Genomic DNA, 15015 nt, shown 5'->3' with positions numbered 1-15015 from the left:
ATTCTGTATGTCTGCAGAATCAGTACCAAATGGATATTGCCAAAACTTCAGTTTGCACCCTCCAGAGTGACAGCCCAAGCCACATTTGTGGCTGCTTGGGCCATGGCTGGGACAAACCAGTGCTACATCTAGATTCAGGGAACAGAATCCTGAGGTCCCTGAGCAGTAGTGACTACATGGAGAGTACTCTGAAAGTACTCTGCCCTGAAAGAGCACTGGGGATATAATGGGATGGGCAGCCTGGAAGATCTCTGAATACCTTCTGGGCCATTTCCCATTGTCTTGATGGTTATCACCTACTTCTATTCATGTTTCTCTCTTTAGTAACACTATTTTCAGCCTTAGACTTGTTTTGTTCTCTTGAATACTATTTTCATTCTTCATATGGACAGGCTGTGAATTTTCCAAATTTTACTTTCTGCTTCCCTTTTAATTATAAATCATGCCTTAAAATAATTCATTTACTCTCTTGTCTCACTGTATGGAGTAAAAAGGAACCACACAGTTCTTTAAGGACTTTGCTAATTAGAAATTATTCTGCCTAGTGTCCTACTTTATCACTCTTAAGCTCTGCTTCCCATGAAGCCCTCAGGCAAGGGCGCAGGTCACACAAGTTCTTTGAAACTTTACATGGATGAACTTTATGCCAGTTCCAATAACATATATTTCATTTCCATCTAAGACCTTATCAAAATGGTCTTAACTGTCCATATTTCATCTGTTTTCTGATCATGACCAACTAAGTGGTTCCAGACTTTTTTAGTCTTTTTCCTTCTTCAGAGCCCTCACCAGAATTGCTGTTAAAAGTTTCATTCATGACTTTCTAGGCTTTTTCTAGCATTCACTTAAAAACTCTTCCATCCTTTACCCACTACCCAGTTCCAAAACTACTTTTCCATTTTCAGATGTTTGTTTGTATAGCAATAGCCCCTTTTCTCAGTATCTTTTTTTTTTATCTTATTCCATTGTCTGTTGCTATAACAGAATACTTGAAAATGGGTACTTCATAAAGGAAATGAGTTTATTTAATCATATGGTTCTGGAGGCTGAGTAGTCCAAGATTAGGTGGCCATATGGCTGTATCATGTGAGGTCCTTGTTCTGCTTCATTACATGGTGGAAGATATAAGGGAAAAGAATTCACATGCATGCAAGAGAAAAGCAGGCTGAATCCTGTAATTGATAACCCATACCATGAGAAAGGAATTAATCCATTCAGGAGAGCTCCATCTCCATGATTCAAAAACCCTGATTAGGGCCACATCTCCTAACACTGCCATGTAAGGGATTAGGTATTCAGTACAAGAACTGCAGGGGACACATTCAAATCATAGCAAGGGTGCATGAGCCTTTAGGATAAATGATTCCCATTCTGAACAAAGTTTCTGGCATGGTATGTGTATGTAATGTATAAGAGTCATACTTAAAGAAAAGGGGAAACCAGCAGAGTCCTCAAGGCTGATACAGTGTGTCACAACGGTTTTCACATCAATCATCTTTCTTCTCTTTACCTAAAACAATTAGTTTAAATTTGTGGATTTCTAGTAGTTACTAAAAATCATTTGTCTCTTCATTAAAAATTTTAATTTTCTTTAAATTAATTTATTTTTACTCACCTAGTATTAATTTTTCCACATTAGTAATTTGCCATTATAAAAACTGTGTTCCATTGACTCAAAAATGTACTAAGACATGGGTATGCACAAGATGGGAATCCCAAAAGATTGTAACAACCTGGATTACACAATAAAATTAATTTTGTCCCAATGTAGAGTCCTACACATAAATAGAGAAAATAAAATGACAAAACAATTATATGAAATAAAAAATAGGTGTTTTATGTAAGTTTTGACTCATGAACCATATCACCAAGAAAAGATATTCAAATAAGTTACAAACCAACATCACTTTAGCATGAGGTAGTTACCAAAAATATTAATTTAATCTTAAACTATATTAATAGATATGGATAACAAATGGCTTTTACTCTATGCTGGTATGATCAGTTCCAGTACATTCACTATCCAGAAGACAGTGAGAAGACTTAAGTTTTTCCTGTCCAATCTTTTGCCCTGAGAAATCCCCACCAAAGCCTAGATAAGACCTTCACAGAGACATTGAAGAAAAGATTTAGGCATATGATGAATGAGTGGCCCAACCTCTGAAGTCAAATACACCAATAATTACCATTAAAGTATGTTTTGTGCTCTTGCTATCTACATAACTTGGAGCAAGCTATTCAGTATCTTGAAGTGTGCAGTTAGTTTGTTTCTGCTACTTAGCAAACTACCCAAACTGAACAAAATAAAGCATTAAGCATTTATTTTTCACTCATGAGTCTGAAGATCAGTTAGCAGTTGGCTGACTTGTGCTGAGCTCTGTGAGACTTAGCTTCAAACTGTCATTTGGATACAGGTCTATTCTTTGTCTTTCATGTTTCTGGGATGAGTAGGCCTCCCATGGCATATCTTTTTCATTCTAATGAAGGAGTAAAAGGGGGCATGTCTAACCATGCATGTTCACTTCAAGCCTCTATTTGTGCCATATCTATTATCATCTCATCAGCCAAAGGAAGTTACGAAGCCAAGACTATGTCAAAGGTTGTAGAAGTACATTATGTTCACAGATGATCTTAGCAAAGGTGTGTCAATGTATAAAACCACAAGAGAGGAATCAAGAAAATCATTTATCAGCAATTATGTGAGATAATGAATTACTAAAAAAATAAAATTGACAAAGAGTTCTCAAACTTTAGTTGAGTATGTTTGTACATGTAAATAGAATTCCTTTAAAAATTTACACATGACATTTTATTCAGTTCAAGATTTTATAAATCCCTTTTAGGCAATAATGATTGAGGAACTGATATATTTATATAGTGTATCTGTTTATAAAGTATGAAATGTTTATATTAATTTTATGCAAAATTGAAATACCGAGTTTCAGAGAAAATATCAAACTGTCAGCATGCACAAGCTACTGAAAGGAGGTTTGTCTTGTCCTGCTGTTAAGTTTTGTTGTTTTTTTTAAAGTTTGGAAACAAATGTAGAGTCTTCAAGTTCATTAATTCTTTCTTCTGCTTTATTAAGTCTGCTGTTGAAACCTGCTGTTGAATTTGTCAGTTCAGTTATTGTATTCCTTATCTCGAGGATTTTTATTTGGAATTTCCTAATTTCTATTTCTTTATCAAATGTCTCATGCCGTGCACGAATTGTTTCCCCAAATTCATTTAATTTTCTATCTGTAATTTCTTGTAATTCTCTGAACTTCTTTAGGAGGATTATTCTGAATTCTTTGTCTGTCATTTTGTAAATCTCTTTTTCTTCTGGGTCCATCTCTGGAGCTTCATTAGATTCTTTTGGAGGTATCATATTCCTTTGAGTTTTCATGATTCTTGTGTCCTTATGTTGATGCCTGCACATTTGATGAGATGCTGACCCCGTCCAGCATTTGCAGGTGTTCTTTGGTGGTGACAGACCTTTACTAGTTAGTCTAGCCTGGGATTCTGGATGGGCCGGCTGGTTGCAACCCCAAACATGTGAAAGTATCCAATCAGAAGAGAAAAAAAAAGAATAAAAAGGAATGAAGAAAGATCATGGGATTCATGGGATAGTATCTAAAGAGCAAACATACAAGTCATTAGAATTCAAAAGGGAATAGAGAAGAAGAAGTAGGAAGCTTAGTTAAAGAAATAATATCAGAAACTTTCCAAACCTAGAGAAAATACAAAACCCAGGTGCAGTAAAGTAAAAAGACACCAATCTTCCACCAGAAATCTTATCATAATCAAACTGCCAAAGATCAAGAGCTGGTCGTGAAAGCAGCAAGAGAAAAGAGGCAGGGCTGGGGTTGTGGCTCAGCAAGTAGAGTGCTCGCCTAGCACATGTGAGGCCCTGGGTTGGATCCTGAGCACCACATATAAATAAATAAATAAAATAAAGGTATTGTGTCCAACTACAACTAAAAAAATAAAATATTTTTTAAAAAGAAGAAAATAAAAGAGACAAATATATGAGAAAATTCAATATGCCTAGCCAGCAGATTTCTCAGCAGAAACCTTACAGGTCAAGAGGGAGCAAAAGAGTATAATCAAAGTGATGAAGGAAAAACAAAGATATGTCAACTAAGAATACTGTACCCAGAAAAGCTGTCATTCAGAATTAAATAAAAGATAAAGACTGTCAGATAAACAAAAACTGAGGGAGTTCTTCACCACCAGGCCTATCTCATAAAAAATCCTATAGGGAGTTTCTCAAGCTGAAAGAAAAGTTGGTGATGGGTAACATGAAATAACCCATAAGTGTAAAACCCACCAGTTAGAGTAAGTGCTCAAACTTCAGAGTCCTATAATATTGTAATAGTGGTATAAAAATCACTTATAAATCTATTATGAAGGTTAAAAGGAAAACTACTAAAAATATTAACAACAATCATTTGTTAAAGGATATGCAATATTAAAAATTGTAAATTATGACATTAGAATTCAAAATGTGTGGGAAGCAGTATAATAAAAGCATGGAGGTTTTTTATTTTTATTTTTTAATCAAAGTTTCTATTGGCTTAAAATACCCAGCTTGAAAGCCTCATAGTAACCACAAACCAAAATCTTATAATAGATACACTAAAAAGAAATAGATAATGAATGAAAACATGCTGTTAGGGAAAATCACTTAATCACAAAGACAGTAAGAAAGAGAACATACAAGCAACCAGAAAACAATGAACAAAAAGTAATTATCTATCAATAATTACATTGAATATAAGTGGATTGAATTCTCCATTCAAAAGACAAAGAGTGGCTAAAAAGACTAAAATACAAGACCTAACCTCCTACTGTGTACCTGTAAGGACATACATAGACTGGAAGTAAAGGAATGGAAAAAGATATTCCATGCAAATGGAAACCAAAAGACACCAGCAGTAGCTATGCTTATATCAGATAAATATGGGCTTTAAGACAAAAACTGTAAAAAGAGACAAAGAAGATCAATATAATAATAAAGGGGTCAATTCAGACCGAGGCTCTGACCACTGTAAAAATATACATGAACATAATATTTGAACACCTAAAAATATAAAATGAATGTTCACAGATTAAGGAAGATATACATTGTAATGTAATAGTGGTAGAAGACTTCCACACACTATTTCCAGAAATGAACAGATCATTCAGACAGAAACTCAACAAGAAAACATAAGAGTTAATCCTCACTGTACACCAAATGAAACTTCCAGACAATACATAACTTTTCATCCAATGGGTACAGGTACACATTCTTCTCAACTAATGCATATGGGACATTCTCCAGGCGATGAATGGATAAAGAAAATGTGGGATCTGTGTGCAATGGAATACTATTCAGCCAAATAAAGAAAGAAATCTTGTCATTCAAAATGACACAGTTGAACCTGAAGACTATTAAGTGAAATTAAATCAGGCAGGGAAAGACAAATACCACATGATGCCATTCCTATGTGAAATATAAAGAATTGATCTCCTAAAGGAGAGAGTAGAACACAGTTATGAGACACATGAGTAATTAGTAGGGATGGAAGGATAGAGAAATATTGATAAATGAATATATAATTATAGTGAGATAGGGAGATTCTTTTAAATGGCCAAAATAGGCAAATAAATGGAGACAGAAAGTACATAAGTGATTGTGTCCGACCTGGGGGAGTTTGTAAGAAGAGGATAAGAGGGGAGAAGGAAGACATGGGAAATGACTAGAAATGGTTATGGAGTTTCTTTGTTGAATGATTAAAATGTTCTCAGATTGATTGTGATGAGGGTTACATAACTCTATAAAGATTAAAAACCACTGGATTTTATACTTTAAATGGAAAAATTGAATGATATATGAAGTATGTCTTAATAAAGCTGTTCTTTAATTAAATAAAGTTTGAAAATACCAGGTGTTAATTTCCTAATTATGTGGTAACCACAGGCTACCCATAAGATTTCATTAGGTGGTTGCAAGTCAGCTGGTGGAATCCATGAGTTTGTTCAGCATGTCAGTCTTATAAGCTTAAACTCTGGCAATTAAAACCAAGGTTGCACAAATTAAAATACCATGATGATACCGAACTCTAATAGATAAGGAAGAATGAAAGATATCCAATTTAGATATTCATTGAGCTAAAGAGAAAAGGTTTTCATAGAACTTGAGTAAGTCAGTGCTCATAGTAAATCACTGTTTTAGACTTCTAGAGACTGATAGGATCAAGATAAGAGTCATTAATACTACAGATTGCCCTTCAGTTCCTGATGTTTGAGATAAAACTAAGTTAGGAAAAAAGCAAGAGAACGCTAAAGAAAAAATTCAATTAAATGATGGGCTAAGAAAAGAAAAAAACTAAAAGAGAAAATTTAAAACAGTGGAGAAATAAAAAATGAGTAGCAGAGTCTGTTACATCAACAAGAAAACAGATGGAAAAACAAAGTCAAGATGGAAAGCAAAGTCAAGTTAATATCTAAATTCTTTTCAGAAGTTGCTTTCTACAGCCATTTACAACACACTCCTGAATATTTCTGCAAAGGGCAGAAATGGAATTTATTTCTCACATTACCTAACAGTGTCTGCTCCATAGTAGAGATGCAATAAATGATTGTTTAAAAAATGATTGAAGAAACACTGAGGAATGGAATGGAGCCAGATGGCAACAATTCACCATGAAAACTCTAGCCCTTCCCCATACAGGAATCTCTAAATGCAAAAGGAATAGAACAAAGGGAAATAACCACTAGGTGAATTTCACTAAGTTCACTAACAACAACAACAACGACAACAACAAAGACATTTGCTTATATCCTACTCAGCATCCATGATTAATGCTGTGACCAAGAGTTGCAAAAGGCTGATGTATGGAAGAGGATCACAGGACTCTTAAGGTCTGTCAGTTAATAATTCTTTTTTGGTATAAATAATTTATTAGTAGTGTAAACATGTCTTTGGCATTCTTTCTTTCCTAATTTTTGGATAACAAGTCACCTGATTTATTAGTGTGACTTTTTGGGCCATTTCTAATTGTACCAAAAATTTTAAGAGTTACTGAAAGCTCAAAAGACAATATTTTCATTTTGACAAAAAAAAATCACCTAAGAATTTCTCTGGTAAATGATATTTGAAATTATACAATTTAATATTTACACAGAGAAGACTTTCAAATTATAAATAATTTATTAATAATAATACTACCTCTTGGTTGCTGTGAGGAATAAATGGATCAATGTACATAATAATGTGAACAGTGCCTGGCATCCAGGAAGTACCTAGTTGAGGCTTAATATTATTGTTGTTGTTTTTATAGAGTGATGCAAAGAGTCACCTTCTTCTCACTGGAATATTATTCAATTACCAGAGCTAGCTTTGGTGAATTAAAGATGGATAAGAAATACTGCCAGAAACTTCTGTTAATATCATCTATGCTGAGTCAGTGGACAAGGCTGAGCAACAGTACACTTTAAGTAACCAACTCATCCTCTTCCAGTGTCAACTAACCTCATGAGGATCTAACAAAATGATGAAGAGAAATAATGGCTTCTGATAAATTTTTTAAAATACTATTTAAAAGTGAATAGAAGCTTGTATATCTTCTGAAAAAACTTTGCCAGATGAAGATCAAATGTGAAACAAATGATATATTTTAAAACATGCCAACCAAATGTTGAAGTTTAAGAATACCAGATTTTATCATAACATGATGTAGTCAGATAAATATTCATATTTGTCATGATAACATTTAAAACAGCAAATGTGAGACATTTTGCATTTGTTATGTTTTTTAAACTGTCAAAGTATCCAAAATTAGAGTTCTTGAATTAGTAGCTTTTATTTCTGATAGTTATCAAAAAATGGGCATTATAATAATTTTGCTGCTTATTTCACAAAATAATGTATGTGAAAACCCATGCAAAATGCAAATTATTTGGCAAACATGTTATTATTTTAATTTTATTTATCTTGAAAGAATGCTTATACATGCAACTACACTAACCAGACATAAGCATGTATATGCACAGACAGAAGCTGTATGTCTAAGTCCTAGAAAGGACCTGCCAAAAATATAGTATGCATTATAATTATTTTCCTTCTTTGGATTTATTTTTCTCTAATACAGTAATTTTAAATTTGGAAGTGAGAAAACTAAAATTGTGGAAATTATAGTAGAAGATTCTAACAGACTACCCATATAGTTTAATGATAAAGTCAAGAAAAGATTACTATTCAAAATTTAATCCTATAAAAATAATATAACAAAAATAAATGACCTTAATTATCTGCATCATTGAGCCACCCTAAGAAATATTAGGAATCTAAGAGCAAGGTGCATCTCACATTCAATCATGCAAACTGGGTAATGAGATCTATGAACTATACAATGGTTTTCTAATTTGTTTTGCATGAGGTAACAAGAGACTGATTTTAAGGAGAAAATAACTTTTTTTCTAAAATTTTCTGGTAATCAAGTATAAAATCTATCCAGATAGAAACATCCTAAGAGTAAAATTTCTTCAAAAGTACTAAAACACAGAACTTATATTGGAGTCTTCTGGTATAATTTCTGGACCTGTTCCCAAATCAACTAATTGATAAAATACGATATTAATAGGAAACATGACTGTCATCTTTGGCTCAGAAAAGGTTCTTCTAGTGATCTAACCTGATCCAAAGAACAAATCAGATCAATACATATCTTCTTCATTTTCCTTATTAAAAATTAAAGACATAAGGAATATTTAGGAATTTTTGTTTTACTCTAGAAAACTGGCTGGATTTTCCTTTTACGCTTTAGATCAATAATTTTCAAACTGTAGTCTATATAAGAACAACCTAAAAAGTTTCTAATAAATGCATATTTCCAGATCACAAATAGATTCTAGGTTTTCATATTTCCAAATTAGCCTTTCCTGGGCTTTGTATTCATGATATCTCTGGGAGAAATGGAAAATTCAACCACATCTGAAAAGTTATAATCAAGACAAGCTGGAAGCCCTGAGTGATTCACCAACAAACTGCCCTCCACAAATTTCACTTGAGCAGTCAGGTGACCATTCTGTTTGCCTCCTGGTTCCATTGCTACCCTTAATGACCTCAACTAATATTGTGCATCCTCACTTACTCAAGATTCTATAGGGTAAATTAACTGACAAAATAGAAATTAGCTCTGATATCCTTTTTATATACAGTTTTATAAATAAGTACTGCTAAAAAGTAAAAATACTTTAAAACAAATCATTTTGATGATTATTGTCTGCACAGTTGAATTTTTTTGTAAGGCACATGCCAGTATTTTATGAAATAGGAATTGCAGAGTGGGAAACTAACAGCAAGGAAGAAAAGTGACTTTCAGGGTCTTTGAAAGATTTTGTTTATGTTGTTTCCTCTCAAGTTTCTAGTGGAGTGCTTTAAGACATTATACCTTAAAAACGGAAGAAAAGTCTGACTTTTTTATCAATCACAGTTCCTTTTCAATAAAATTAGCCATCCATTGAATCCCTAACCAGACATCCAAGATATCAACTGCTCACATTTTCTTCCTGGAGGGAAACTGTTAAGTTACAGTTACATGAGGTCAAGTTTGGTGCTTATTTTGCAAGGGATATGGAAAATATAAAGAGATCCAAAGAAAGAGTTGTAACTGGTAGTGTATATGGGAATAATTGAATGGTAGCTTCAGCTATTACTGCTGCATAATAAGATGTCTGTGGAAAACTACTCAGTCATCCTAAGACAAATGCCTAGGACAAGAATTAGCCCCTTATTACATGTACATCCCTTAGCAAGTGGCAAACATTCAAATTGGCTCTCTACATAATTGTGTAGGTTATATCGTACAAGTCAAAGCATGCTGTTCACACAGACAATTATCTGAATGGAGCCCTTCGAATAATGCCACTTGCAACCCCAATTAATTTATTTTTTGTCCTAGAGAGATCAGAGAACATTCACTTGATGATGGTGGTGGTGGTAGTGGTAGTGGTGGGTGATGAAAGTAAAGACAATAACCAAAATCTGTGATTACCTATAACATGCTGGCTGATTTACCCACATTATTAAGAAAGAAGGATCACATATAAGAAAAAAACTGATAAAATATCAAAGACTTTGAGGGACCTCTGCATGTAACCATTGCTACCCTTTTAAAGCCATGGGTAAGTGGAATTATGTTAAATTGTTAGAAAAAGTTTCAATGGATTTGTTCTCATAAAATGGTGACAGAATTATGAATAGAAAATGTGTAATACTCTAATCTAATCTAATATTAGAATTTGACTTCAAAATTTCCTTCATTTCTTATTTGTGAATTTATAGCACTATCGAGGTAAATGCATAGGGAGAAGATTAGGGTTTTTCTTTCTCTTGCAGGTTTTGAAGACTTAAGATATTTATTCACAAATCATAATTTGGGGGGAGAGTTGAATACACAAATTCAAATCAAAGCACTAAAAGTGGTAAAACAGTTTTATAAACAACACTCCAAATCATAAAGCAACTCAAATATTAAAGAACTAAATTAATTGCAATGAATGCAAACATTTTAAAACTCAATTGTACAAAGATTCCTAGTTTACACATTGACAGTAACAATTTTTACTTTAGGTGAAGCTCATTCCACTGAGATTCTCTTAACAATCACATGTCTAGAAGTCTCTATAAGATCATCCCCAACCTAATAAAAGAGTCATCAGTTTCTGATTGTTGTCCCCATACCTACCCCTTCTATAAAATCCTTCATGGGTAAGTTTTATTAAAAAAAAAAAAACCTTTAGTCTTAACTGCTTTTTTTCCTTTTATTAAAACTTAAATTTGCTTTTAAATCTTGATGATTTGATCTTTTCAAATACTTCCTTTGAAGTAAAACATATATGAGTATCTTTTATTGAAATTCTTTCCCCCAACCACTCCTGCATCTCTATAATGTAGAGGCATTGAATAATTTGTCACAAGAGATTGTTTCATTCAAATACTGAGAATCATATAATACAGAATTGCAATGAAGATTATTGGTTTGCTACCTTAATGTTAGTTATTATAAATTCCATTGCTAAAATAATTATGTCTGTTATTAAGAAAAAAATATTTTTCCAATGCTCCCAGGCAATTTAAAGCACTTATCATTAGATCATTGTCAATGATGTTAGGATCTGAATGATACATCCCTATATTAGTTGGAGGGGTGAGCCACATTTTAAGGACCAGTTTTTGGCTATAAAGTCAGGATTTTAGTCTGTACACTCATATAGAAATAGAATTTTCAAATGCTGCTCCAGAGTTATGATAGGCAAATAACAAAGAATTGGACCTCAGATAAAACCTGCAATTTCCTCTGGAATGGGAAGAAGTCACAGTCTTGGCATCTTTGTGATATTCCAACTGAATCCAATCCCCTGAATGCAAACATTCAACATTTTCATCACAGGTGATAGCAAATGGTACCCTGATGATTTAAGAATAATAAACCAGAAAGAAATCAATTTCTAAGCTTTATGAAATGTTTTGAACACTAGAGTCTGTCTCCTTTCTTGCCTGAGAAGTAGAGATGCAGTTTTAGTCCTTACACTGGAAGAAAAGCTCATACACATGTTAGAAACATGGCTTTTAGAAGTCAGTCTGGTTTGCCAAGAATAACGACCCTGTTTTTAATCAGTGGCTGTTGAGACAATGTCTTACATGGGGAGTGTCTCTGAAGTATGGAGGAGTCATGAATAAGAGAGGCTTGCTTTAAACTGCAGAGCTGAGAGGTGTTCAGAGGGCCAGTTGGGAACAAAGCTCAGGAGGAGGAAAGTGTCATGACTTACCTGTAATACTTTGGTCAAATTGTTAAATAGAGCTTGGCCAGCACTCACTTTGTATTTGACGCCTCTCACTGTGCCATTTTTGCTTAAAATGTTGACTCTTCTTGTACCAAAACCCTTCTCACTGGCAGCCCTTGCCAGCACCAGCAAGTTATCCTGATCATTCTCTTGCTCGTCGCCTTCCGATCCAATGTGGCCATTTTGCTGTCCATCAGAATCACTTAGTCCATCTATCCCACAAATACTGGCACATTCAGAATCCAGAGAGCCGGATGGTTGCCCATCATCATAAACTTCCTTCAGAACTCGTCCACTGTGAGATGATGCGATCCGAAACCGGACTCTCCGTGGCCTGTCACTTTCTGGCTTCATCTCCCTTTTCAGCATGGTCGCCTCCACCCGCATGAACAGTTTACATCATTTTGAACCCATTGTTAATGCACTAGTTCATTGCCACAGCAATGCCAGAGCTGAAACCTAGTGATAGCAGCACTCCTACAAAACTAATACTGAAAGGAAATAAGAGTCCCAAGAACATACAGGGCCTTCTCTGCTCTTAATAATAAATGTGTGTGTGTGTGTGCTATGGTTACCTTTAAACTAAAACCTGCAAAATGATCCTGGCCTTTAAATATTAAACGACCAGGGTGGACTCCTTAACAGGACAAGTGCAAGGAAGTGGCATGCAATAAAACAGAAAGTAAATTTAAGGAAAGGAAATGAAGGACAAACTTTGAAGCCCATGGTAAGTGTTGAAAAAAAATCTTAGCAGCAGAAAAAAATTCTAAAGTTTAATGTCTAAAGAGTAAAAGTCAGAGATAAAAAGTGGAATCCAAGGTGTGGAATAGGAGGTGTCATCATCTTCTCCCAATGCTAATTTCTTTTTTCACTTTCAGCAGGTGATCTTTGAGAAGGGCAGTGAATCTGTTCCATGATTGCATAGAGCTAGTGATATTAATGCTTATTAAATAACCAGTGTATTAGATAAATTTTCAAACTATATTTCCATTTTGCTCAAGAAATCTTTATAATAGGCTATGAAAAGAGATAAATTTGGGTTAGTCGTGCTTCTACTTCTGCTAGTTGAAAGTGTTGTTCTCTGCTAGAGGGAAGCTTTTGGGAAAAAAACATGGAGCAGTAGGGAAGAATGGAAAATCCCCCAAGCCAGCCAGATCAGCCAAAGCAATCCAAGTGATCAGCAATGATAGATACTACCTCCAAACCATCCATGCATAGAGAAGAGAAGGGGCCTCCGGGTCAGGCTCAGTGTAGGTTCTTATCACTTTGTTAAGTCTCTTAAGTTATAAAGGCACATTGAAATGTGTTACACAGTGAGGGCACCAAGCCATCTGCACCTGGTATGAAAGGATCAGCAGTCAACACGCCCATAGCACTGCCAATTTTAATATTTGTAGTTTTTATCTAATTATGAATTTTATATTCTTAGAAAATACTCCATAGCACAAAGTTGAAAATGAAAATCATGAATACCTCACTAGAGATATTGATAATTTTGTGTGTTTTCTTCTAGTGTGAGTGAGTGACAGACGTGCTCCTGATGCTTACAGAACTGCATTGCTTAGCCTCTTGCATTTAAGGAGAGGGAACCAGTGCCTAGCTTTTGTCTGTGAGATATGAACAAAAGTGAAGTGTCATTTATGGACCAAAGCAGTTAAGATAGGGAGAGTCCTACTGGTACTGTTTCTCTTCCTTTCCCATATTTTCGTCCTATGACCTCAGAGAACCGTTGAAACCACATACTGAGCTTGTCAGAGTCACAGAGAAACTCATAAACACTACCACTCTGCATGTGATTATGTCTTGAGCAAAAAAAAAAGAAAAGAAAATCAGCCTTTATTGTGTTAAGCAATGGAGATGTATGAAATATGATATGTCAAGAGCTTTGTAATGTTGTGAACAACCAATAAAAAAAATTTAAAAAAAAAGAAAGTTGCTTGCAAAATATCTGGAATATATCATCACTCAATTATAGTCACTCAATGTGTCTGTCATATTGTGCACATAACTATGTGTATTCCAACTGAAAATAACTTTTTTAGCCTGATTAGAGCCAAACAAAGACTATATAAGATCTTAGTTTAAAGACATATTTGCAGGATAGAAACAATTTGTTGGAGTCACAAGAAATTTAGGATATTTTAAATACATATGTGAAAAGTGTATGTGTATGTATGTGTGTGTGTGTGTGTGTATATGATTACATATTTTAAATGATGATACTCCTTTGAATTATCTCCTTTCTAAGAATAAACTGAAAGTTCAGTAGACTGAAAAATATCCTGCCACAAGTACAAGGAAACATTAGCTAAAAACTACATGCCTGATACATAACATACCCTTAATGATTATAATTCACACACTTATCTTAAGCTAAAATAAAATTAAGCTGTTCTCTCTGGTGGAAAATTTTTGCAATTTTTCATTCATTCAAGCAATGAGTATTCCACAAATATCTACTGATCACCACTCAAGGATACAACATAACAAGACAGTACAGTAAATATAACAAAATTACAGCCCACACTTTCCATTGGTGATATAATGCTTAAACAAACTAGCTTCAGTTAACTTGTTGTATTTCAAATGCATATAGACTTCTTTAGAATATTATCAATTCATGAAATAAACAAATTTCTCATCACGTCCAATATATGACATCAGGACTATTCTCAACACTCTCCATCCTTGTTCTGTTTAAAATGTGTTCCCAGTCACCCAGTGTCATAGTTGCTTTTCACTATTGGTTTTGTCACCTTTTCACAGCATCGATGTTCTTTACATTTTAATCCCTTTGCCAGCTTTGTTTACTCCCATCACTAAGAATTTCCCTTTCTTCCTTCAGGTGGATTCTTGCATTTACTCATTTAAAAATGTTGTCAAACACCTACTGAATGTCAAACAGTTGCCAAGTCTAGTCTATGTAGGTGAATACAACAGACATGATCCTTGCTTTACGGGTAGATAGAAAACATGCGGTACAGAAATAAGATGCAATAAAAATTGTTACAAGAATTGCAAAAAGCAAGTGTAGAATACAATGAGAAATTATAAAAGAAGGGAATCTACTTTAGACCAAATAGACATAGTAGACCTCTCTGAAGAGGAGATATTATACTGGGATCTATCAAAATTAGAAGACACTAAATATGAATATTTAAGAGTGGGCAGGAGTACTTTGGGATAATTCCTTATCTG

At 34.2% G+C, this 15015-nt stretch overlaps 1 protein-coding gene across 1 annotated transcript in view; it reads right to left on the bottom strand.

The window, feature by feature from the left end:
• The window catches only part of GRXCR1 (glutaredoxin and cysteine rich domain containing 1), a gene marked incomplete at both ends in the record, with an annotated part of 122796 nt that extends 110610 nt beyond the window's left edge, over window positions 1-12186 (bottom strand). Inside the window, one exon of the mRNA XM_081303482.1 lies at window positions 11803-12186. Coding sequence (XP_081159608.1) covers window positions 11803-12186 — 384 coding nt within the window. The remainder of the gene's footprint in view (window positions 1-11802) is intronic.
• Between the last annotated feature and the right edge of the window lie 2829 nt (window positions 12187-15015).

The sequence above is a fragment of the Spermophilus citellus genome (genome assembly GCF_964194105.1).
Source record: "Spermophilus citellus genome assembly, chromosome: 8".
NCBI classification, from domain to species: domain Eukaryota; kingdom Metazoa; phylum Chordata; class Mammalia; order Rodentia; family Sciuridae; genus Spermophilus; species Spermophilus citellus.
This window is presented reverse-complemented; position numbering and strand designations above follow the sequence as displayed.